This window comes from Bos taurus, chromosome 24 (assembly GCF_002263795.3).
Source record: "Bos taurus isolate L1 Dominette 01449 registration number 42190680 breed Hereford chromosome 24, ARS-UCD2.0, whole genome shotgun sequence".
NCBI classification, from domain to species: Eukaryota; Metazoa; Chordata; class Mammalia; order Artiodactyla; family Bovidae; genus Bos; species Bos taurus.
In genome coordinates this window covers 59,304,547-59,331,714 of record NC_037351.1, presented here as the reverse complement: position 1 = coordinate 59,331,714, position 27,168 = coordinate 59,304,547, and the positions used below count along the sequence as shown (strand labels likewise).

At 41.8% G+C, this 27,168-nt stretch overlaps 1 protein-coding gene across 1 annotated transcript in view; it reads right to left on the bottom strand.

Moving 5' to 3' along the window:
• Positions 1 to 13,990: 13,990 nt before the first annotated feature.
• The window catches only part of LOC529488 (glutamate decarboxylase 1), a 68,572-nt gene continuing 55,394 nt past the window's right edge, over positions 13,991 to 27,168 (bottom strand). Inside the window, exons 12-15 of the mRNA XM_024984526.2 lie at positions 25,112 to 25,261; positions 15,799 to 15,906; positions 14,971 to 15,060; positions 13,991 to 14,317 (exon numbers count right to left, since the gene is read on the bottom strand). Of these exons, the coding sequence (XP_024840294.1) occupies positions 14,144 to 14,317; positions 14,971 to 15,060; positions 15,799 to 15,906; positions 25,112 to 25,261 (522 nt within the window). The 3' untranslated portion in view covers positions 13,991 to 14,143. The remainder of the gene's footprint in view (positions 14,318 to 14,970; positions 15,061 to 15,798; positions 15,907 to 25,111; positions 25,262 to 27,168) is intronic.

The window sequence follows — 27,168 nt, the reverse complement described above, 5'->3', positions numbered from 1 at the left end:
CTGCAGGGACCTAAAAGGAAGAAAATCCCCAAAGAGGGGTGTGTGTATACATGTGGAAGACTCACTTTGCTGTGTAGTAGAGACTATCACAGCATTGGAAAGCGACTATACCCCAGTAGCAATTAATTAAAACAACCCCCCCAAAAAAGGATGACAGAATCTATTTTCCTTATACCTCCAAGACAAGGAATTCAAATCCACCTGTGAGGATTTCAGTTTGGAATGAAAAATATTTGAACCAGAGCTGAGTTCACTGTCTCAGTTTTAAGGGATACAATCTGAAAAAAAAGTTCAGAGCCCACGATCTGCTTGGCCAACCATCCTACCCCTGGTGGGGATCCCAGGCCACCCTCTGAGTGAAGCAGGCAGGGAGCGTCATGGGCAAAATGCTTCAGCTTTGTGGCTACGAGGGGCAGCGATGACGTTCTGAGAGGCCCGGTGATGGAGAGGGGAGGTCCAGGATGGCGTGTCAGTGCTGGAGAGGATAGAAAGGTGTGGACTGTGTCACACAGTGCAAAGAAAATGTAGCTGGAAAGGTTACCCTGAAGTCTCGTTGCCTTTTCCAAACGCGTGAGTGGGGCGGACACAATGAGTGAGCGGCCGTGCTGTCCGCTCCTTTCCTGTGGTCTTGTTCCGCCCTGTGCCTAGTTACAACTCACCAGACTAAATGACCACATTGAGACCTGCCTGGAAGGCAGCAAGAGATCACTACTCTTATTTAAAAAACGACTGAAGCAGAAGTATTGTTTCGTATCTTTTTTAAACCCCCCTGTTTTTAAAATACTTCTATTTCTTTATTTCTTTGGCTGTGCCAGGCCTTAGGTTCTGCATGTGGGATCTGGTTCCACAACCAGGAATCAAACCGATGCCCCTGCACTGGGATCTCAGAGTCTGAGCCACTCGACCACCAGGGAAGTCCCACTAAATCCCCTCTTAACAGGCTTGCCTGGTCAGTAAGTAAAGCAGACACTCTGGAGGTTAAGAGTATGGAGAATCACATAGGCGGTGTCTTTTCTGGCTCCCGCTCTATGGAATGGGAAAAAGAACGAATGACTCAAAGTGAGCTGTGTCCTCACAGATCTGGCTAAGGTCTTCTTTTCAGTGCAAACTTGAAGCCCAGCCAGGCCCACTTTCCATTCTTTTGGATGGAACTCTGTAGACATTTACGATTTTCCCACTGGGATATTTGAATACATGGCCATTTGTCATAATTAGATGAGGAAGGGCTTGGAAATGATAAACATTAAGAGCCAGTTAGTGAGTTACATTGATGATATTATCATAATTGCTCCTCGGAGAATTAAGGAGCAGGAGTTAAGAACTGTAGTCACCTGCTTGACAAACACAGGCTGGCTGATAAATTCTGCTACAATTCAAAGCTCATTGAAATTCCTGGGAAATACATGGGTTAGAGCAGCCAGGGACATTACCATTTGGTGGCTGAAGGCACAGACCTCTTCTAGTGGCTTTATTTTATTAATGAGAACACTGATCCTTGACAGCTCAGTTATAGAGATAATTAAAGGCTGAAAAGGGATGAAAATTCAAGTTTTCTGACTTTCAGTTCATATTTTCCAACTACTCCAAAATGAGTTTCTAATTTGTTTAAATATGAAATATTTTAATCATATAGAAGATGATTTAACAAATTTCCATTCACCAAATCATCATTCAGATAAACAAAGCTTAATATTGTTTTTTCCATTTGCTTGATAGTCAAGAAGTGTAACTGGTGTCTTCACTGCACCCCGTGCAGCAGTGTTAATTGTAGATATCCTGTCCGACGTTACATCCCTAGCGCTTCCCACTGGAAGTTTAGACTTTTTACCACCTTCCTGCAGTGGTTAACAATGCCCCATGATATACAGGGAAATTATTGAGAGTAAATTCTAAGAGCTCTCATCAAAAGTAGAAAGTTTTCCTTTCCTTTTCTCCTTTCTTTTTATTGTATCTGCATGAGATGATGGATGTTAGTAATCATTTCACAATGTATGTAAATCAAGCCATCATGCTGTAAACCTTAGAGAAGGATATATGCCAATTATTTTTCAATAAAACTGGAAAAAAAGAAACATCAGTTTCCATGTTTTGTTGAAATGCTATTTGGACTGTTTCCTGTGTCAAGAAGGAAGTTATTAATCCTGAAATTGGTGTGTATCCTGCTCACCCATATTTTTACTTCTCTATTACATATAAATGAATTCTCACTTTCAGCTCCAGTCATCCAGTAAGATACTGATCTGCTCCTCTGTCATTACCTGTGTCTGAACTACTTGAGCTTTACAGGAAGTTTTGATATTCGGTAAGGCAAGTTCTTCTTCCTTATGCTGATACTTATGCTTCAGAATGACTTAGGTATTCATGGTTCTTTGTTCCATTATCAGAAGTTTGAGATCAGGCTATCAAGTTTTGAAAAACAAACACAAAACATCTGTTGAGAACTTGATTGAAACTGCTTTGAATGTAAAGATTACTTAAGAAAACCTTCCGTTTTAAGACACTGAGTCTTCTTTTAGGGGAGCAAACACTGCTGAATACAATCTGATGGTATTTTATTTAAAATATACAGCTCAGTGGTCACAAGAGTGTTTGGTATAAAATGTAGTTTTATTATACTATTCTATTTTGGTCTTACTAAAACAGTTAGAATACATGTATATTTGGGGATTAGGGGTTACTTTCTTTTCTTATTCTGTGATGAAATTATACTATCTCTTTCTTGAGGCTATAAAAAAACCCACCTACAAAAATACCAAGACCCGATGTCTGTCTCCACTATAGGGCAGCAAATTTACTGTGTCAACTGATTTAATGTTTTTACTTTCTTCTATTTTTATACTTCTTACTGAGAGTATTATGGTAATATGTTCTTCAAAATTATTAACATTAGTTTTTGCTTTGAATTTTATTATCATTTTTAAAATCTGTATTTGAGGCTCTGTTTCATCTTAAGTGTTAACATGTACTTGTATTCATTTATTGATCATTTTGCCAGAAGTTTGTTTTCTTTATCTAGAATATGAGGAGAATACATCATTTGGCAAAAGAATTTTTTTTTTCAATACTAAACTTATATCAGCAGTATAGAAGTCAAGAATTTTTAGAGGTAAAAGTTTTTATATAAGTATTTGTTTTATCAAAACCTCATATTAAAGTTTTGACCTTTAGACACAGACTGATGACATACATTTCAGACTTCTCCAATTTAGATTTATTCTTTATACCTTGAAAATAAAAGGATATTTTCCAAAATGCTCTTGAAATGCTAGTTGAAATTAAAAATTGGATTCACTCTTTTTTGGTTGCATGTTTTGTCTAGAGGGAAAAAAAAATCCTGAGGCAACTCTACCTGTTGATTAAATTATATAGAGAAGAGGAGTTGTTGCCACATCCTTATTTTTTTTCCCCTGTAGCCTGCCAGGCTCCTCTGTCCATGGGATTCTCCAGGCAAGAACATTGGAGTGGGTAGCCATTCCCTTCTGCAGGGGATCTTCCTGATCCAGGGATCAAATCCAGTCTCCTGAATAATAGATTCTTTATAGTCTGAGCCACCAGGGAAGCCAGACATCTATTCAAATAGCAGAGTTCTTTCTATGAATACATTAAATGCTCAGATAATGAGCTCTTTGGGTCAACTGGATACTTTCAGTTCAGTTCAGTCACTCAGTCGTGTCCGACTCTTTTTGACCCCATGGACTGCAGCATGCCAGGCCTTCCTGTCCATCACCAACTCCCAGAGCTTACTCAAATTCATGTCCATGGAGTCGGTGATGCCATCCAACCATCTCATCCTCTGTCGTTCCTTCTCCTCCCACCTTCAATCTTTCCCAGCATCAGGGTATTTTCCAACGAGTCAGCTCTTTGCATCAGGTGGCCAAAATGTAGGAGTTTCAGCTTCAGCATCAGTCCTTCCAATGAACACCCAGGACTGATTTCCTTTAGGATGGACTGGTTGGATCCCCTTGCAGTCCAAGGGACTCTCAAGAGTCTTCTACAACACCATAGTTCAAAAGCATCAATTCTTCTGCTCTCAGCTTTCTTTATAGTCCAACTCTCATATCCATACATGACTACTGGAAAAACCATAGCCTTGACTAGACGGACGTTGTAAGCAAAGGTAATTTGCTTAAAGCAAAGAGACAAAGTAATGTCTCTGCTTTTTAATATGCTGTCTAGGTTGGTCATAACTTTTCTTTCAAGGAGTAAGTGTCTTTTAATTTCATGGCTGCAGTCACCATCTGCAGTGATTTTGGAGCCCAAAAAATAAAGTCTGACAGTTTCCACTGTTTCTCCATCTATTTGCCATGAAGTGATGGGACTGCATGCCATGAGCTTTGTTTTCTGAATGTTAAGCTTTAAGCCAACTTTCTCACTCTGCTGTTTCACTTTCATCAAGAGGCTCTTTAGTTCTTCTTCACTTTCTGCCATAAGGGTGGTATCATCTGCATATTGAGGTTATTGATATTTCTCCCAGCAATCTTGATTCCAATTCGTGCTTCATCCAGCCCAGCATTTCTCATGACATTTCATTAAACATTGTGGTAGAGCAAAACATTGTGTACAATAAATGTGTACATTCATTCCCTCAAAAAACTAGCCAGTGCATTGATGGGTGTACAGAGAATAGAACTCAGTGAGGTCAGACTTCTCTGTTTAATGTTACTGGCTGATAAGTCAGAGACTCAACTATAACTGTTTATTAGAATCACTGGGGATGCTTTAAAAACTATTCTGACCACAATCCCAAAAGTTCTCATTTAATTTGTCTTGGTGACTCCTTGCATTGTATTAAAAAAAAAAAAAGCTCCCCCAGAGAAAACTGAGTTGAATGAACAGACAGGGTCATGACCCAGAATTTAAAAACTACCAGAGGCAAAATAAGATTCAAACACCCAAAGTGCTAAATTCCAGCCAAGTAATCTGTCTCTAATAGAACACTGTACAAAACTGTGTTTTACTAAAAAATGAGAAAGAATGTCACCAAGTCCTTGTCAATATAATGTGTGAAGAGTAATCAAATAATGTCACTATATTTTAAAAATTCTGGCTTTGCCGCCTCATGATACATCCAGGTATAGCCCTGGAATTCAACATACTAAAGTCTTGTTTACGGCCATCTATAATAATGAATGAATTAACTTTTGTTTTATATAATTGCTCCTGATTTTATGTAATTTTTATATGTGTGTGGTTTATGTGGTATTTGCTCTTTGCATTAAATTATTCTGTACCATTTTCTTCTGTACCATTTCTCTACAGAACAGGGAATAAGAAATGACACATTTTATACCATAGAGAAAAACAGTCCTAAATTTCATTATACTATAGTTATCTAACCCTTGAAGCATCATCCTCGTACAGATAAGTGCATGACACACAGTGTACTAGGCATCACTGCATACCCATCACTTGCGAAGAATAGCATCATCCTTGGCCCAGAAGAGGTTACTGTCCAGTGAGAGAGCCAGTTTGCCAAGCATATCAATGCCATGTCATGCATTCAGTATTACCCATGTCAGTAAACATATGTTAATTGTATTCTTACTGTTGTTCAGTCACTAAGTCATGTCTGACTCTCTGCCACCCCATGGACTGCAGCATGCCAGGCTTCCCTGTCTTTCATTATCTCCCAGAGTTTGCTCAAACTCATGTTCATGTTGAGTCATGCAACCATCCAACCATCTCATCCTCTGTCACCCCTTTCTCTTGGCTTCAACATTCCCCAGATCAGGGTATTTTCCAATGAGTTGGCCCTTCGCATCAGGTGGCCAAAGTATTGAGCTTCTAATATTCAGTGTTGATTTCCTTTAAAATTGACTAGTTTGATCTTCTTGCTGTCCAAGAGACTCTCCAGAGTCTTCTCCAGCACCACATTTTGAAAGTATCAATTCTTCAGCACTCAGCCTTCTTTACTGGTCCAACTCTCACATCTGTACATGACTACTGGAAGAGCCATAGCTTTGACTCTGTGGACCTTTGTTGGAAAATAAATGTCTCTGCTTTTTAATATTCTGTCTGGGTTTATCATAGCTTTTCTTACAATTATATTCTCGACACTCATATAATTGGTCCTGGTTACAAAATGGTAGTCCTATAGGTCATCCTCATTTTTGTAGAGAAAATTGTCTAGTTGAATATAAGAAGTATATATTATTGAAAGAAACATTATTTTAGAAAAAAATCTTATAAATAAGGATATATATGTAAAGACAGAATTAAGATTCATAGCTTGGTTGATTATCTCCCCAGGCCAGTTGAGCAAGAACTTTCTCTTCTGCTGCAGATGAACAAGCATCCGGAAAACCATCAAGCTGGTAATAACTGTATATCAAGCACAGTATATTGAGCACAGTAGTAGGGTCATCTGTAGAAGGCAATGGCACCCCACTCCAGTACTCTTGCCTGGAAAATCCCATGGACGGAGGAGCCTGGTGGGCTGCAGTCCATGGGGTCGCTAAGAGTTGGACACGACTGAGTGACTTCACTTTCACTTTTCACCTTCATGCATTGGAGAAGGAAATGGCAATCCACTCCAGTGTTCTTGCCTGGAGAATCCCAGGGACGGGGGAGCCTGATGGGCTGCCGTCTATGGGGTCACATAGAGTCGGACATGACTGAAGCGACTTGGCAGCAGTAGCAGCAGCAGTAGGGTCATCAATGGAGAATATTGTGGAAATGTATGTAGTCCAGAGAAGGGGAAGGCAATGGCAACCCACTCCAGTACTCTTGCCTGGAAAATTCCATGCATGGAGGAGCCTGGTAGGCTGCAGTCCATGGGGTCACAAAGAGTCACACATGCCGGAGCAACTAACACACACACACACACACACACACACACATAGTCCAGAGAAGCAGTAGTTTATGAGGATCACTAGATCAAGAGGAAACAGTTTGCCAAGGTCTGACATCATAAACATTGATGGAATGGCTCAGAAGTCAGCCTGCACAAAGAAAATTCAGACGGAGTTTGGAGTGGTGTGTCGTGCTGCCATTTTTGATTAACCACATCCCCCTATCAGACATGTAATCGAGTTTCTAAAGAGACATAGTTAATCGCTTCTCCATTTCCACATCTCTGTTGTCATGACAACAAATATAGAAGACCCACTGAGTGGTCAGTCACCTGAAATGAAGGATAGAAAGTTGGATATGAGTTTCTCTATTTTCCTTTGCTCGAGAAGAATCAGCCAGAAGCCCATTAAATGGGGCCCTATTAAATACTGGTCTTTCTCTAATTTTTGTGACTCACTCTTATTTTAAGACTTCAGATCATCTGTCAAAGTAGACATGCAGATTTTCTGCCAGAGTGGAAGTTTTCCACATGGTTCTAGTTGTAAAACATACTTTTAATTCTATTTGTAAATTCTTTCCCTCCTTTATTTACAAAATATTCAACTCAATTATTTGTCTCCATGTATCTTATCATTAGTGATTCTACTTAAAAAAAATCTATTAATAGATTTGCAAATTTTGTTTTTTTTTTTTAGTAATAGAAGCAAGTATAAACCCAATGGCAATGGTATCTAAAATAGGTATTACTTTTTGGATGAATGGATGAATCCCTCATGAACCTTTGGATTCCAACATTTTACTTTGCATCCAGGAGTTTCTGCCTATGGAATGGAGTGAAAATAAAGTCCATCCATGTTATAAGCTATAATTAATGCATCTGGTAAATAATTAATATATCTGGTAAAATGACTATAACAAGCATGGCAAATCCCCCAATTTCAGCAGTACAGTGGCAGGGTAATATTTTTGAAATATTTACCAGTGTTCGGTATTTTGTGACTACCATTTGTCTCAGGTTGACTCTCTAATCATTGAGTCAAATCATTGAATTACTTCAGAAGTGCAATCGAGGACAAAGTAATTATTACTTTGCTTTAATTTTCCAGATTGTTATTTTTTATTTTAAAAATTACAAAGGGTAAAATTAACTTTTTACAATATACAGTTCTCTGGGTTTTGACAAAGGCATAGAGTATCACATCCACCACTACTGTCTCTACACAAAATAGTTTGATCGTCTCTTTCAGAGACCATCTCCCCCGACTTGCAACTCTTGAGAATCATTCATCTGATCTCTGTCTCCAATAATTTTGCCTTTTCCTACAATTCATGCATAATTGCTTTCACTTAACAAAATGCATTGGAGAGTCATCTGTGTTGTTACAGGAACCAGCAGTTTGTCTTTCTTACCTGAGAGTATACAATGTGATATACACCACAGTCGGTTTATCTGTTTACTGGTTGAAGGACGTTTGGGTTGTTTCTTGTTTTTTGGTGATAAGAAATAGAGTTGCTATAAATAAACATTTGCCTGCAAGATTTACACAAACAAGATTTTATTCCTCTTAGACAGATAACTGAGAGTGGAATTTCGTGAGTTTTACAAGAAGTCTATGCCTAAGAAAAGGTCAAATTGGCACTGTTTTGCATTCCCATTGGGATGCAGGAGGGTTAGAGTTGATCTGCATTCTGGTGAGCAATTGGTATTGCCAATTTTTTTTCATTCTGGTAAGTCTGAAGTGATATTTCATTATGGTTTTGACGGGGCTTTTACTAATGAATAATTATGTTGAGCATATCTTCATGTGCTTATTAGCCATCTCTGATGAAGTATCTGTTCAGATCTTTTGCCCGTTCTTTAATATCAGGTTCCTTCTTTTTCTTACTGCTGGATCCTGAGAGTTCTTATATAATCTGGAAACAAGTGCTTTGTTGGAAACATGATTTTTCTCCCAGTCTATGCTTGTACGGATGTGAGAGTTGGACTGTGAGGAAAGCTGAGTGCCGAAGAATTGATGCTTTTGAACTATGGTGTTGGAGAAGACTCTTGAGAGTACCTTGGACTGCAAGGAGATCCAACCAGCCCATTCTAAAGGAGATCAGTCCTGGGTGTTCTTTGGAAGGGCTGATGCTGAAGCTGAAACTCCAATACCTTGGCCACCTCATGCGAAGTGTTGACTCATTGGAAAAGACCCTGATGCTGGGAGGGATTGGCAGCAGGAGGAGAAGGGAACGACAGAGGATGAGATGGCTGGATGGCATCACCGACTCTATGGACGTGAGTTTGAGTGAACTCTGGGAGTTGGTGATGGACAGGGAGGCCTGGCGTGCTGTGAATCACGGGGTCGCAGAGTCAGACACGACTGAGCGACTGATCTGAACTGAGACTGACTCTTGCCTCACAGCGCTCAGTTAGGAAACCCTACCTTTAATGGTCTTGGAGTTACAGGGTGAAAGGTAAGAATAAAATGCAAAGCAAAATGATATGAAGTTGTTCTTCTTATTTAAGAAGAAAAAACCCACAGAAACGTTCTTTGCTTTAGAAGTCAAGGAAAAGGTAAACAGAGACTAAAATTAATAAAGCTATAAAACAACTCTATACAGTTGGCATTCACACATTTTTGTCATCTCACTTCCTGGAGGCATTTAAAAATTATGGTAACAAAACTACTGGAGTATTAGTGGATTTTGTGTGTGTGTGTGTGTGTGTGTGTGTGTTAGCTGCTCAGTCATGTCTGACTCTTTGTGACCCAGTGGACTGTAGCCTGACAGGCTCCTCTGTTTATGAAATTCTCCAGGCAAGAATACTGGAGTAGGTAGCCATTCCTTTCTCCAGGGACCGAACCCAGGTCTCCTGAATTACAGGCAGATTCTTTACCATATGAGCCACCAGGGAAGCCCTGGGAAAAGTAAATGGAAACCAAATTTAATAAAGGAATAAAACAACTCTATATAGTTGGCATTCTCACATTTTTGTCAACTTACTTGCAGGAGACATTTAACTTTTCTATGCGGAGTCATTGTAACAAAAATCAAGCACAGTTGAATGATCATGATAAATTATCTGTTCAAAGGAAATTTTAATTTATAACACAGTTATTGAATGCATTTGCTGTAATTCTACAAGGATCAATCCATAGCATTTGAGAGGGGCTGAGTAATGTTGATTTTCAAAGTTATCCATAAATCACTGAAATAAAGGACATGTCCTAAAGTTAAATTGTTTAAACAAAGTTTTACTTTTAATTATGCAAATTATTCCCAGCTCTGTGATCTGGGCAAAGGGAATTAATGTAAAGTGTGAATTATGCCAGGCTTCCCCAGTGGTGCTAGTGGGGAAGACCCCACCTGCCAGTGCAAGAGACATGAGACGCTGGTTTGATCCCTGGGTCAGGAAGATCCCCTGGAGGAGGAAATGGCAGCCCACTCCAGTATTCTCGCCTGGAGAATCCCATGGACAGAGGCGCCTGGTGGGCTACAGTCCACGGGGTCGCAAAGAGTTAGACACGACTGAAGCAACTTAGCACGCACAAATAAATTATGTCACACCTCTGCAGTGGGTTGCCCTGCCCTGGAGAGTCTTCCCAACCCAGGGATCGAACCCCCTTCTCTTACGTCTCCTGCACTGGCAGGTGTGGTCTTTACCACCAGTGCCCCCTGGAAGGCCTTTAAGACCTTGAATAAATCACAGATAATTTGGATAGGTATGGTTTCACTTCTATTTCTGTTTATGTTTAAGTGATTTGACAAACGGAAACATAGGAGCTGAGACAGAAAAACTGTGTCTACTACCTGTGGAAAGCTAGATTTGCCGTAAAGTATTCCCAAGGGACCACGGTGGTAAAATACTGTCAAGATCGCAGAGTTGCTGAGAGAAAATTTGAAATTGTGGGTCAGTTCCAAGTACAAGTTTCAAATGTGTGAGATATCTCTGCAGCCAAGATTATTTGGTCTGCCTGGGATACAGAACCAGCCTCAACAAACATAACATTCATTGTTTTGATCCACATGGGTTACTGGCTGTCTCAAAAATTTCCAACTCTCATAAATGTCTCCATAATTCACATGAGAACCTTGTTCTTGCTGAATTTCAGCCTATAAGACACCGAGATCACGACAGCCAGGAAAAATCACACAGGTCAGGGACAATTCACGGATGAAATTTGTGTAAAACTTCTTTTCCTGATACGGTTATGTCTCTTCTTTCTAGATTAATATTATATTTTCCTGATAAAGTCTGGTCATTTTATAAGAAAGGTGATGTTCTTTGCACTTAGGAAATAAAATTATAAAACCTGAGTATAATTGAAAATTGTCTTATTTTTTTGGCTTTCAGGGACCTTAGCTTCATAGAGTACTGCTAGAATTTAAAGTACTGCTAGAATTTACTGACCACAGCCAATTCAATTTTTTAAATTTATTTTTAATTGAAGGATAATTGCTTTACAATATTGTGTTGGTTTCTGTCGTGTATCCACATGTTCCCTCTCTCTTGAACCTCCCTCCCACCTCCTACCCCATCCCACCCCTCTAGGTTGATACAGAGCCCCGGGCTGAGCTCCCTGAGTCATGCAGCGAATTCCCGCTGACTATGTTACATATGGCAGTGCGTATGTTTCCTTGTTACTCCCTCCATCCATCTGACCCGCTCTTCCCCTCCGCTCCCTGTGTCCATGAGTCTGTTCTTTATGTTTGTCTCTTGATTGCTGCCCTGCAAACTGGTTCATCAGCACCATCTTTCTAGATTCCACTTATATGTATTCATATATGATATTTATCTCTTTCTGACTGGCTTCACCCTGTATAATCAAGCTCTAGGTTCTTCCACCTCATTAGTACTGACTCAACTGTGCTCCTTTTTAATGACTGAGTAATATTCCATTGTTTATAATTAAAAACACGGTAAGGTATGCATCTGGGCTTCCCAGGCGGTGCCAGTGATAAAGAATCCACCTGTCAATGTAGGAGATACAAGAGATGTAGGTGCTATCCCTGGGCTGGGAAGATCCCTTGGAGTAGGTAATGGCAACTCACTCTAGTATTCTTGCCTGGAAAATTCCATGGACAGAGCAACCTGGTGGGCTACAGCCCACTGGGTCACAAAGAGCTGGACATGACTAAGAGGCTGCATGACTGAGCACACACATACACACCCAGATGTGCATGCACGTGCACCAAAGCTACTTTTTAAAAGACATTTTTTATAGGATCATTCAGAATACTGAGTGGAAGTTGCTAGATGGTAAGACTGTTTAAATATCCAATGAGCTGCAGAATTTAAGTCACAACAATGCTTCTCATAAATGGTTCATTAGTTTGAGAGTGTACAGGTGTGGTGTACTGGGCTGTCTATTATTCCTACATGGAGTTTAAATAACACATCAGCATAGCCACTATCACTACTTTATCAAGGAGTGTCTTGCAAAGTTTGTTTTTTTTTTTTTTTTTTTTTACGTGAAAAGACATTCCATGTGAGAGTGAAGGTCAGAAAGATCTAATGTACATCTATTCTTGTATTTGTGAAAGGAAAACTAAAATGGGGACCTAGAGATGAGAAGCCTCACGTGAGATTGGGAAAATCAACTCTGATATTTCTGTAAAAATATTTATTGAATTTGTATCCACATCATGCTGGGGATTTGGATTAGGAACAGAGATAGATATGTTTAGATGGACATTAAATATCACTGTTGTTGATCTTCAGAGACATTAAAAATGGCATTGCAGAAACAATTAATTGAATCACTGCATATAAGCTTGGTAGAAGCCACTGCTGCTGCTAAGTCGCTTCAGTCGTGTCCGACTCTGTGCGACCCCATAGACGGAAGCCCACCAGGCTCCCCCGTCCCTGGGATTCTCCAGGCAAGAACACTGGAGTGGGTTGCCATTTCCTTCTCCAATGCATGAAAGTGAAAAGTGAAAGGGAAGTCGCTCAGTCGTGTCCGACTCTTAGCGACCCCATGGACTGCAGCCCACCAGGCTCCTCCATCCATGGTATTTTCCAGGCAAGAGTACTGGAGTGGGGTGCCACTGCCTTCTCCAGTAGAAGCCACAATTCCTTCTAAATAAAAATGCAAGGATCAAAAGGCCAATCTGTCAGCCCTGTCATTCTCTTCTCTGACTCTCCAAAATAGAGAACACTTCTTCATCTGATTTATTGAAATAGAGAAACATCATATGTACTACTTTATTTTTTACAGAGACAGAATACTACCATATGATACTGAAAATGATTTGAACTTGGCAAGTCTTTATGCAATGAAATCAATCATGTAAATATATACTAACTTACCAAATTTTACAATGGAATTTCTTTCTTTATAAGAGGAGGGATTTCTGTCTTTTTAATTTACTGATGTATTTTAATGCACCAAGAAATGTCCCTGACAGCTGTGGTGGTTATTCAGTTGCTCAGTCATGTCCGACACTTTGTGACCCCGTGGACTGCAGCACACCAGGCTTCCTGTCCTTCACCATCTCCTGGCCCATGCTCAAACTCATGTCCATTGAGTCGGTGATGCCATCCAACCATCTCATTCTCTGTCATCCCGTCCCCTTCTCCTCCCACCTTCAATCTTTCCCAGCATCAGAGTCTTTTCTAATGAGTCAGCTCTTTGCATCAGGTGGCCAAAGTATTGGCGCTTCAGTTTCAGCATCAGTCCTTCTAATGAATATTCAGGACTAATTTCCTTTAAGATGGATTGGTTGGATCTCCTTGCAGTCTAAGGGACTCTCAAGACTCTTCAACACCACAATTCAAAAGCATCAGTTCTTTGGCAGTCAGCTTTCTTTATAGTCCAACTCTCACATCCATACATGACTACTGGAAAAACCATAGCTTTGACTAGATGGACGTTTGTCAGCAAAGTAATGTCTTCTTTTTAATACGCCATCTAGATTTGTCATAGCTTTTCGCACAAGGAGCAAACGTGTTTTATTTTGATGGCTGCAGTCACCATCTGCGGTGATTTTGAAGCCCAAGAGAGTTGTGACTTTCCATAAATTTTACTGAATTAGTGAAAACAACAAATACGTAAAGAAACTTGAATCTCTGTATCTGTCTCCAGTGAACCCACTCCTGTCATCACCTTACACAACACAGGATAAGGAAGAATCAGACATTCTAAAGAGAGGATACCATTTATAATATCCCTTTTTTATTGTCTTCAGCAATAGATTATCTGTGTCCAGTGAACCCACTCCCCTGTCATCACCTTACACAACACAGGATAAGGAAGAATCAGACATTCTAAAGAGAGGATACCATTTATAATATCCCTTTTTTATTGTCTTCAGCAATAGATTTTTCAAGTTGGTTTTTACATTTGTTATTCCAGTTTATACTGCAGTATCATAAATCTTTCCCAAGTCTTTGAATTTCATCAATAAGATAGTCAACATCTGTTTGTCTTGTGGCAGGATTAGAAAAGACCATTCGGAAAAAATTTACTTTGTCCCCACAGGGCTGGTAGCTGAGCATGGCTGTACCCTCCACTATCATCTGAGCTTTAATCTTCGGAGCAATCTGTGTATAAACACAAATATCATTAAAAAGAAAGCTTACAAATAAATAGTGTTCTACCTCCTAGATGACTACATGACTATCATTAGCTTGAGGTAAACTGCAGGCAATTTAAAACTGTCAGGGATAATTTTTAAGAGGCAGCTTACTACAGAAAAAAAGCAGCCTGTTCTAAACACATAATGCTCTTGCTAGTCCATGATTCACAATTACCAAACTCATAAAATAATGCAAGTGTACTAGAATACATTAAAGAAGGTTGTATGACATTTTGTTTACATTTATATGTCAATATAGACAGCCATATTCGGGAGAGAGGTAAAATGAACTAGAGAAAGGAAAAGTAGGAATACCTTCTGATATTCTAACTTTCACTCTGAATTATTACAATACAACTTGAGTTTTTCAACAAGGTCACTGTTTTGCAGTGAAACATGGTTTTTTTGTAAATTCTACAGAGGAAAATTCTACCTGTTTAATGTCTTTCACAGCTCCTAAAACAACACTGCGCAGGTGGTGTGAGATCACATAACACTCTGGGGTCACTGGATATTATAGAGCAAAGTGGTGCTGAGACTTGGGGCATGCAGAGGGCGTGCACACGTTACCTAATGCAGTATTAAAGTCATAACCCCACATCACACACACAGACTTACCTTTTGCAGTTCTTGATCTCTTTCAAAACTTTTTGGGATATGTTTAAGTCTTGGTGGGAAATACCAGAAGCAGACATTCGTGAACTCAGGCTTAAATCAAAAATTAACACTTTACAAGTATTCTTAAAGTTTCATTTACTTCTTTAGTAATTTTATGAAAATTCTTAAAGCCCTACCTAATTTCTTAATTATCCCAGAAGTATTTTAATTACCCATGCCATCAGGCTGCCAAGGGGCCGACTGGCCCTTGAAGAGGAAGATGGATATAATACTAGCAAAACTCTAATTTTATCATTAATATCTATAATTTAGTACCTTAATAGTAATTACCAAGGATTATTAGGTAACTTAAAAGACCACTTTTTCTTATGTCACCTACTCTGCAGAAACCCAACTGCATAGTCTAACTTACAAGAAAAATGCGAGGAAAAATTAAATTTCTCTCGATTAAGTGCCATCAAAATCAGAAAAGCAATTATAACCAAATAGTTTTATCTTAATTTTTTTTAATTGAGAGCCTGGTGGGATATAGTCCACGGGATCACTAAGAGTCAGACACAATTAAGCACACACAAAGGCAAGGCAACTATTAAATTAATCTATTAGGCTCCAGGCCTATAAAAAAAGAGAATTTAATGGAAAAGTTTTTAAGATCTAAATGTTTTGCGGCACTTAGATAAAATAAAATGTGTATGATAATTATTGCATGTAACTTTTGAATTATCTCAAAATGTTAGACAGATAATAGATTCAAGAAAAAATACTCAGCAAAGAAAGAATAGATACATTAAAGTACCACCAAAAAAAGCCCACTAATAGAGTCCTTACCTCTGCGTCAAATACAAGCTTAAAGTTATCTTTTTTCTTTAAAACTTTATAGAAGTATTTTGCAAGTTCCATATATCTGTCAATCTGTACCTCAAACCCATAGGTTCCCTGTAGTTTAAAAAAAAAAAACATCAAATGCTTTACTCAAGTAAGTACCTTTAAATTAAACTAACGAAGCTCTTGAAATGTATTAAATCCATTTAAATGTACTTATTTAAATAAATATGATTATTATCTTACTAACAGTAGGTATCCTCTATTCTCACTGCATTCTTATCTCTATCTTCTCAATCTGCTTTTACTCCCTACTGTCTGCTGAACTTGAGGCAAGTTACTTAGCCTTGTTACGCTTCTGTTGCCTAGATCTACAAATGTGTGATAGATACTTTGACATGAGTTTTTAAAATATTTGTACTTATTTGTTTGTTTTTGGCTGTGCTGTTCTCCCTGCTGGGAGGGCTTTCTCTTTAGCTGTGCTGACTCGGGCTACTTTCTAGTTGTGGGGTGCAGACTTCTCTTGCTGTAGAGTACGGGCTCTAGTGTGCGTGTGCTCTAAGGTGCGTGTGCTCTAGGGTGCGTGTGCTCTAGGGTGCGTGTGCTCTAGGGTGCGTGTGCTCTAGGGTGCGTGTGCTCTAGGGTGCGTGTGGCTCTAGGGTGAGTGTGCTCTAGGGTGAGTGTGCTCTAGGGTGCGTGGCTCTAGGGTGAGTGTGCTCTAGGGTGCATGGCTCTAGGGTGCGTGTGCTCTAGGGTGCGTGTGCTCTAAGGTGCGTGTGCTCTAGGGTGAGTGTGGTCTAGGGTGCGTGTGCTCTAGGGTGCGTGTGCTCTAGGGTGCGTGTGCTCTAGTGTGCGTGTGGCTCTAGGGTGAGTGTGCTCTAGGGTGCGTGGCTCTAGGGTGAGTGTGCTCTAGGGTGCATGGCTCTAGGGTGCGTGTGCTCTAGGGTGCGTGTGCTCTAAGGTGCGTGTGCTCTAGGGTGAGTGTGGTCTAGGGTGCGTGTGCTCTAGGGTGCGTGTGCTCTAGGGTGCGTGTCCTCTAGTGTGCGTGTGGCTCTAGGGTGAGTGTGCTCTAGGGTGAGTGTGCTCTAGGGTGAGTGTGCTCTAGGGTGAGTGTGCTCTAGGGTGCGTGGCTCTAGGGTGAGTGTGCTCTAGGGTGTGTGTGCTCTAAGGTGCGTGTGCTCTAGGGTGAGTGTGCTCTAGGGTGCGTGTACTCTAGAGTGAGTGTACTCTAGGGTGCGTGTGCTCTAGGGTGAGTGTGCTCTAGGGTGAGTGTGCTCTAGGGTGCATGGTCTAGGGTGAATGTGCTCTAGGGTGTGTGTGCTCTAGGGTGAGTATACTATATGGTGAGTGTGCTCTAGGGTGCGTGGCTCTAGGGTGAGTGTGCTCTAGTGTGCGTGTGCTCTAGGGTGCATGTGCTCTAGGGTGAGTGTGCTCTAGGGTGCGTGTGGCTCTAGTGTGCGTGTGCTCTAGGGTGCATGGCTCTAGGGTGAGTGTGCTCCAGGGTGAGTGTGCTCTAGTGTGCGTGTGCTCTAGGGTGCATGTGCTCTAGGGTGAGTGTGCTCTAGGGTGCGTGTGGCTCTAGTGTGCGTGTGCTCTAGTGTGCGTGTGCTCTAGGGTGAGTGTGCTCTAGGGTGCGTGTACTCTAGGGTGAGTGTGCTCTAGGGTGAGTGTGCTCTAGGGTGCGTGGCTCTAGGGTGAGTGTGCTCTAGGGTGCATGGCTCTAGGGTGCGTGTGCTCTAGGGTGCGTGTGGCTCTAGGGTGCATGTGCTCTAGGGTGAGTGTGCTCTAGGGTGAGTGTGCTTTAGGGTGAGTGTGCTCTAGGGTGAGTGTGCTCTAGGGTGCGTGTGCTCTAGAGTGAGTGTGCTCTAGGGTGCGTGTTCTCTAGGGTGAGTGTGCTTTAGGGTGAGTGTGCTCTAGGGTGCATGTGGCTCTAGGGTGCATGTGCTCTAGGGTGAGTGTGCTCTAGGGTGAGTGTGCTTTAGGGTGAGTGTGCTCTAGGGTGAGTGTGCTCTAGGGTGCGTGTACTCTAGAGTGAGTGTACTCTAGGGTGCGTGTGCTCTAGGGTGAGTGTGCTCTAGGGTGAGTGTGCTCTAGGGTGCGTGTACTCTAGAGTGAGTGTACTCTAGGGTGCGTGTGCTCTAGGGTGAGTGTGCTCTAGGGTGAGTGTGCTCTAGGGTGCATGGTCTAGGGTGAATGTGCTCTAGGGTGTGTGTGCTCTAGGGTGAGTATACTCTAGGGTGAGTGTGCTCTAGGGTGAGTGTGCTCTAGGGTGCATGTCCTCTAGTGTGCGTGTGGCTGTAGGGTGGGTGTGCTCTAGGGTGAGTGTGCTCTATGGTGAGTGTGCTCTAGGGTGCGTGGCTCTAGGGTGAGTGTGCTCTAGTGTGCGTGTGCTCTAGGGTGCATGTGCTCTAGGGTGAGTGTGCTCTAGGGTGCGTGTGGCTCTAGTGTGCGTGTGCTCTAGGGTGCGTGGCTCTAGGGTGAGTGTGCTCTAGGGTGAGTGTGCTCTAGTGTGCGTGTGCTCTAGGGTGCATGTGCTCTAGGGTGAGTGTGCTCTAGGGTGCGTGTGGCTCTAGTGTGCGTGTGCTCTAGTGTGCGTGTGCTCTAGGGTGAGAGTGCTCTAGGGTGCGTGTACTCTAGGGTGAGTGTGCTCTAGGGTGAGTGTGCTCTAGGGTGCGTGTACTCTAGAGTGAGTGTACTCTAGGGTGCGTGTGCTCTAGGGTGAGTGTGCTCTAGGATGAGTGTGCTCTAGGGTGCGTGTACTCTAGAGTGAGTGTACTCTAGGGTGCGTGTGCTCTAGGGTGAGTGTGCTCTAGGGTGAGTGTGCTCTAGGGTGCATGGTCTAGGGTGAATGTGCTCTAGGGTGTGTGTGCTCTAGGGTGAGTATACTCTAGGGTGAGTGTGCTCTATGGTGAGTGTGCTCTAGGGTGCGTGGCTCTAGGGTGAGTGTGCTCTAGTGTGCGTGTGCTCTAGGGTGCATGTGCTCTAGTGTGCGTGTGCTCTAGGGTGCATGTGCTCTAGGATGAGTGTGCTCTAGGGTGTGTGTGGCTCTAGTGTGCGTGTGCTCTAGGGTGCGTGGCTCTAGGGTGAGTGTGCTCTAGGGTGAGTGTGCTCTATGGTGCGTGTACTCTAGGGTGCGTGTGCTCTAGGGTGAGTGTGCTCTAGTGTGCATGCGGCTCTAGGGTGCATGTGCTCTAGTGTGTGTGTGGCTCTAGGGTGAGTGCGCTCTAGGGTGAGTGTGCTCTATGGTGCGTGTGCTCTAGGGTGAGTGTGCTCTAGTGTGCGTGTGGCTCTAGGGTGCATGTGCTCTAGTGTGTGTGTGGCTCTAGGGTGAGTGTGCTCTAGGGTGTGTGGCCCTAGGGTGAGTGTGCTCTAGGGTGAGTGTGCTCTAGGGTGCGTGGCTCTAGGGTGCGTGGGCTGTAGTAGCCATGACTCCCGGGCTCTAGAGCGCAGGCCCAGCTGTTGTGGCTCACAGGCTCAGTTGCTCCACAGCATGCGGGATCTTTCCAGACCAGGGGTGGAACCCATGTCTCCTGCGCTGGCAGGTGGATCCTTTACCACTCAGCCACCAGGGAAGCCCTTGACATCTAATTTTTTATGTCTAGTATGCAGAGCAAATTTTTTAAAAAATTTTATACAATGCAGTGAGAAACAGAAGAAATATGACAAATAAAGCCTTGGCATACTGGCTGGCATAGGATACCCTGAAACTGAGAGTTGTTGACCTTTAGCTGTAGCCCAGGCATGTAGCTCAGTGCTTTGTACTCTTGGTTTAATTCGCTCTTAGAGCGCTATAGAGTGGATGCGAAGGCACGGAGAAACCCACCCATCTCTGTCTCCACTCGCCTTCTTTCCCTTGGTGATTGCCACTTGTCTCATGGCTCTAAGCAATATGTAAAGGCTGATGACTCTCCCACTTATATTTCCTCCTGAGACCTCATCTCTGAACCTCAGATTCATATGTTTGATTCCCTGTTAATATAACTAACATCTCAAAATGACATGCCCAGAACCGAACTCCTGACCTTTCTCCACAAACTTGTACTTCCCAGTGTTCCCAATCTCCATTCTATCCTTTAGTTGCTAAGGTCCAAACCATCAGCATCTTATCCTTGACTTTCTTCTTTTTTCACACCCACACCCAGTAGAATATTTTGGAAAATTCCACTGGATTTAACTTCAAAAGGTAATTAAATTCTAATATATCTTGACCTATTTGTTGCCACTATACTGGCCCAATCACCCTCTCCTGCATTACTGAATTTGCTTTCTAATAATCTCTGCTTCTGTCTGTACATCCCAGATATTCTTTGCTGAGGGTACCCATTACTGGTTACTTTAGGGGTATGCAATGTAGAGCCTCTACAACAATATGAGGTGGCACTTCAGCACCTTCTCAATACTTAAGCTTTTGTGACCAGGCAGACTACTGTTCTTGGGGCTGCAAAGAGTCAGACACAGCTGAGCGCACACATATACCTGTGTGCACACACATACCCGAGCGCACACACATACCTGTGTGAAAGACAGTAGGAAGGAGGTAGGCAGACTGGGAAAGCTTTCAGACTGTGAATAAATATGGCTCTGTGTGTGTGTGTGTGTTAGTCGCTCAGTCATGTCTGACTCTTTGTGACCCCAGGGACTGTGGCCCTCTGTCCCTGGGAGTCTCCAGACAAGAATGCTGCAGTGGGTTGCCATTCCCTTCTCCAGGAGATCTTCCCAACCCAGGGATTGAACCCTGGTCTCTCACACTGCAGGCAATTTCTTTACCATCTGAGCCGCCAGGCAAGCCCAAATATGACTCTAAGTGAAGGAAAAAGATGGGCAAAGGTGGAGTGGAAGCATCCTAGACTACAATGAAATCTAAGATGTAGGAAGGCCTTTAAGACCTCTTCACATCAGCTCAGCTATTAGGAACAGTCTCCTGTCTCTCAGGAGTGGTATCCCTTAGCCTCCCTGCCATGCACTGCCAGTCACTGACAGGAGGGAAGCCCAGCCTCAGGGCAAATGCAATCTGACTTTAGAAGAAGCAGATGGGGCTCTTGAACAATTAAGCTCGATAGCTTTCTCCTGGCCAAACAGAGTCATTTTATGAATATAAAACTAGTCCAACTTTTGTAGAAAATCCATCCAAAAAGAGAAGACTGTGCATTAGATTTGCTTTTGGACAATAATCAGTGTTTGTGGAATCTTATATTTCTATGATTTTCTTATTACTTCGTTTTATAACCTACCACAGTATTTTATGGAATTAATTTTACTTTAAAGAAATATGAATTTCATTAAAAATGGATCCTCTTTTCTGTAATCAATGAAGTATTCATTCTGTAATTACAGCAAATGAGGAAAAAATATAAAATTTTCACTTATATCTCTAGACTTTCTTCTTAATTCCCATCATCTTGTCAAGAGTACGGATGGAGACTCACCCAGCAAATGTTTAAATATTTAGTAGTTATAGATCATGCAACAAACTTGCAAGTCAACTCCTCCCTTTCAAGCCTGCCATGGATATTTACCTGAACTTGCATTTTAACATATAAAAATGCTCTTAAATATGAAAATAATTTCCATTCTGCTGGAATTTTGTTTCCCTACTCTCAGGAATGGCCTTGCTTACATAATATCTGTTTATACACCTTTTTTTTGGAACATAGTTTCCATATGCAAAAGGTGATAAATCTGCTTTTTCATCACTACTTCAGATGAGTTTTACATTCCCATGGTGCTATGAGTTATGTTAAGAAAGATAATATGGATTTGTGGGAAAATAGATTTTGAATTTGAGAGTCAGCTGTGCTCCTTAGATTAAATTCTCTTCATCTATCAGCAAGTTAATTTCTTTACCTATTTACCAGATATAACCAGCTCAATTGTTGGGACATGTAAGCTAAATTACCTAAGTAAAGCTTTGTAGCCTAATCTATGTTCAATGTATGGTAAACCCATGACTACTGAAGATCTATACTATTGAATAGATTTTTTATTATTTCAATGCCTTATTATTGAAATAATTTAAGGTGAGTTATCAATATATATATACACTATTCAAAGTGGGTTTTTTAATGCTTATTTCAAACAAGGTGATTATAAGGTTAGGAAAAAGCAGGTGATAAAAGATAAATTTGTAAGAGAAAATGCTGCCAATGTATTATAGATTACTAAAGAAGGATCTAGAGATCTCTTCAAGAAAATTAGAGATACCAAGGGAACATTTCATGCAAAGATGGGCTCAATAAAGGACAGAAATGATATGGACCTAACAGAAGCAGAAGATATTAAGAAGAGGTGGCAAGAATACACAGAAGAACTGTACAAAAAAGATCTTCACAACCCAGATAATCATGATGGTGTGATCACTGACCTAGAGCCAGACAGCCTGGAATGTGAAGTCAAGTGGGCCTTAGAAAGCATCACTACGAACAAAGCTAGTGGAGGTGATGGAATTCTGGTTGCTATTTCAAATCCTGAAAGAAGATGCTGTGAAAGTGCTGTACTCAATATGCCAGCAAATTTGGAAAACTCAGCAGTGGCCACAGGACTGGAAAAGGTCAGTTTTCATTCCAATCCCAAAGAAAGGCAATGCCAAAGAATGCTCAAACTACCACACAACTGCACTCATCTCACATGCTAGTAAAGTAATACTCAAAATTCTGCAAACCAGGCTTCAGAAATATGTGAACCGTGAACTTCCTGATGTTCAAGCTGGTTTTAGAAAAGGCAGAGGAACCAGAGATCAAATTGCCAACATCCGCTGGATCATGGAAAAAGCAAGAGAGTTCCAGAAAAGCATCTATTTCTGCTTTATTGACTATGCCAAAGCCTTTGACTGTGTGGATCACAATAAACTGTGGAAATTCTGAAACAGATGGGAATACCAGACCACCTGACTTGCCTCTTGAGAAACCTGTATGCAGGTCAGGAAGCAACAGTTAGAATTGGACATGGAACAACAGACTGGTTCCAAATAGGAAAAGGAGTACATCAAGGCTGTATATTGTCACCCTGCTTATTTAACTTCTATGCAGAGTACATCATGAGAAACGCTGGACTAGAAGAAACACAAGCTGGAATCAAGATTGCCAGGAGAAATATCAATCACCTCAGATATGCAGATGACACCACCCTTATGGCAGAAAGTGAAGAGGAACTCTAAAGCCTCTTGATGAAGGTAAAAGTGGAGAGTGAAAAAGTTGGCTTAAAGCTCAACATTCAGAAAACGAAGATCATGGTATCCGGTCCCATCACTTTATGGGAAATAGAAGGGGAGACTGGAAACAGTGTCAGACTTTATGTTTTTGGGCTCCAAAATCACTACAGATGGTGACTGCAGCCATGACATTAAAAGATGCTTACTCCTTGGAAGGAAAGTTATGACCAACCTAGATAGCATATTGAAAAGCAGAAACATTACTTTGCCAACAAAGGTCCGTCTAGTCAAGGCTATGGTTTTTCCAGTGGTAATGTATGGATGTGAGAGTTGTACTATCAAGAAAGCTGAGCGCCAAATAATTGATGCTTTTGAACTATGGTGTTGGAGAAGACTCTTAAGAGTCCCTTGGACTACAAGGAGATCCAACCAGTCCATTCTAAAGGAGATCAGCCCTGGGATTTCTTTGGAAGGACTGATGCTGAAGCTGAAACTCCAGTACTTTGGCCACCTCATGCGAAGAGTTGATTCATTGGAAAAGACTCTGATGCTGGGAGGGATTGGGGGCAGGAGAAGAAGGGGACGACAGAGGATGACGTGGCTGGATGGCATCACTGACTCGATGGATGTGAGTCTGAGTGAACTCCGGGAGTTGGTGATGGACAGGGAGGCCTGGCGTGCTGCGATTCATGGGGTCGCAAAGAGTCGGACACGACTGAGCGACTGAACTGAACTGAAATAAGGATCATGAATTTGCATCTATGATTCATGTTACAGAACATGTTTTTCTATTTGTGTTTTGTACTCGGAATTCTATATCCACCAAATAAAAATCTAAGCAATTTTTCTGGAGAAGGATAACTACCTGTGATACCCAGAAGAGTCCCCTTGCAATGCAGAGGGTGGGTGATGTGTTGTGGAGGATCAGCTTACCACTGTGTTAAAGAAGCTGCTGGTTCACGTCAAAGCTTCCATCCTCAGAGGACCTACTGCCTATCTTCCTATAGAGGATTGGGAAGGAGGTGATAGAAATAGCTTCCTAAAAACATTTCCATTATTTAAGCTAAAAATTACAAACAAGGAGCAGAGGGAGGGTGTAGCACATGTCCTGCTGTTGCAATCTTCGGAGAGACTGTATCTGTTGTCCTTGACTCTGTGTGTGTGTGTGTGTGTGTGTGTGTTTATTAGTCACTCAGTTGTGTCTGACTCTTTGCGACCCATGGACTGTATCCAGCCAGGCTCCTCTGTCCATGGGATTTTCCAGGCAAGAATACTGGAGTGGAGTGCCATTTCTTTCCTCAGGGAATCTTTCCAATCCAGGCATCACACCCGGGTCTCTTCATCTCCTGCGTTAGCAGATGGATTTTCTACCACTGCACCAGCTGGGAAGCCCTGAGCTTGATTCTAAGGCAGATCGAATGTTCAGGTAATTAATAAGTATTCACATCTGGGAATCTATACTAACTTTAAGTGGCTTGACCTCTTTCCAATTCCAATTAGAAAAAAGTTTTTTTTTTAAACCTGCAGGCTAATTTATATTCCTAACAGATTTTACTCCTACCATTTGATAGAATATACATTAATGGTAAAACAAGCTAAAATCTTCTCCACCTCAGTAGAATTTCGAGCTCAGAACGAAGCTTGCCTTTGCAGTTAGAGCAGTTTCCTCGACAGAAGTTTAACAAAATAAAAGGACCATAGGGCTCCTCTGGGGGCTCAAGGGTAAAGAACCCTCCTGCGAACGCAGGAGACAGGGATTCAATCCCTGATTTGGGGAGGTCCCACCTGCCGCGGAGCAAATAAGCCCGTGTGCCACGTCTACTGCGCCTGTGCTCTGGAGCCTGCGAACTGCAGCTACCGGGCCCAGCGCCGCAACGACCGAAGCCCCATGCGCCCCGGAGCCTGCGCTCTGCAGCCAGAGAGGACGCTGCCGGGAGAAGCCCCGGAACTAGAGCGTAGCCCCGCTTCGCTGCAACTAAAGAAAAGCCTGCGCAGCGGTGAAGACCCAGCACAGCCAAACACAAATAAATAAACTTTAAAAAAGAGAAACACTTAATAAAATAAAAGGACTATAATTTGGGGAAAGACATCCAAAGTAAGCTCTAAAATATGGAACTAGTTACATCGGGTATCCAAGTACATAGGACCTAATAAAAGATGGCAAATTCCTACCTTTGCCTTCCACATTAACCAGAGCTTAAAGACATCGACATGTCGGCCGCATTGAATCGTCTTATCCCCGGTGTCAAAGTTAATATTGTAGACTTTATCAGGCTGGAAGAGGTATTCAGCCTGCATCTGGTTGCACGCTCCCAGAAGACCCTGAAAAAGGGACGATACATCTACTGTGTAAGCCATCCACATCTCAGTAAGAAGCCACAACCACTTATTCATTTCAGTTCACTTAGCATTTCTACCTTACAGGCACATTTAAATAGAACTTTTGTTTATTTTATATAAAAATATGTTACTTTCTTAGGATTTTCATGGATTCAGTTGCTCTTTGGATTTAGCTGGAACAGTAGATGGTGTAATTAGATTACCAGTTGTCTATATTTCTTTAACGTTTCTTAAAAACCTTGAAGTTTCACTGCTCTTTTGAAATTATGTGACCAGCCTGCATTGAAGTTAATTAGAATTGAGTGCCTGGTTCATTTTAACTACGCTTTCTCATGAATCAACCGTTTAGACGCCAGTCAAGCAAACGGCTCTGATGGCCACGGGAGGCAGAGAATAAAACAGTCCATTTATTTAATTTTGCCCTTTCCTAGCCATTTCCTCTTACATAAAAGGTGTTGAAAACATTCCTCCTTGGTGTTGAAGAATGGAGAAATACTCCTTTTGAATGATTAAATAATAACCACTAGAAAAAAGAAATGTTTCCATCAACCAGTTGAAAAGAGGCTTTTCTCAAAAGATATGCATTGCCACAGCATAACAAAGGCTAAAGCTGTGCGCACTGACTGGGTAGAGTTTAAATCTATACCAACTATAACCTTTTGAATATGAAGCAAATAAGAACATATTTATCACGTGCCTATTATATGCTGGAGACATCACAAATATACCATCTGATCCTCATGGAAGACTTAGGGCGTAAGTGCTACTGTTATATCATTTTTATAGATTGAAGAGACAGAAAGTTCACCACGGTAAGGAATTTTCAAGATCATATATCTGTACAGTGCTAAGTTTGAGACAAGAGGGTAGTTCGTCTGGGAGTCTGTGGCAATCCAATTTCCAAGGGAAGAAAACTCACACTCTTATTTTGGAGCGGCTTATGGGTCTAAGGAAAGGATCACAACTGGTGATAAGATTTGAAGGACTGGGGTGAAATAGAGAAGAAACGATACCTTGCAAAGGAGAGGACTTTGTGTGTGTGTGTATACACAATATACTACATATATATATATATATATATATACTACATACACTGTTTTAAAATATTTTAGTCTCCAGCTCCTATCTAACAAAATATTAAAGTAGAAGAATACCAGAGTGGGTAGCCATTCTCTTCTCCAGGGGATCTTCCCAACCCAAGGACTGACCCATGGCTCCTGTGTCTCCTGCACTGCAGGCAGATTCTTAGATTCTTTACCGTCTGGCTCAGGAGAATTTCACGGACAGAGGAGGGCTACAGTCCACGGGGTCACAAAGAACTGGACGTGACTGAATGACTAACACGCTACACACCACAGGGTCCAATGTACACAGAGACATATTTTCCCTGTAGTTTACTTCAAACCTGGACTTTAATATTTTGTCAGGAACTAGGAACTAAAATATTTTAAAACAGTGTAAACAATGTGAGTTTTAACTATAGTTCTTAGATAAAGACTGTGTGTGTGCTCGGTTGAGTCTGACTCTTTGCAACCCCGTGGACTATAGCTCACCAGGCTCCTGTGTCGATGAGATTTCCCAGGCAAGAATACTGCAGTCGGTTGTCATTCCCTTTTCCAGGGATCTTCCTAAGCCAGGGACTGAACCCACATCTCTGGCATCTCCTGCATTGGCAGGTGGATGCTTTAGACTGTTGTGCCACCTGGGAAGCCTCTAAGGTGAAAAATAAGCACCTAAAATCTGTCATACTGTGTGCTGGGACTGTGGATTTGTAGTAAGGAAAAACTCTAGCCTTGTTGAGTTTACAGTCTGGGTTGTAGGAGGCTGAGCAGAGAAGGGCAGGGCTACTTCCACATAGTTACTATGAGTGAAGAAATGAAGAAAGACTG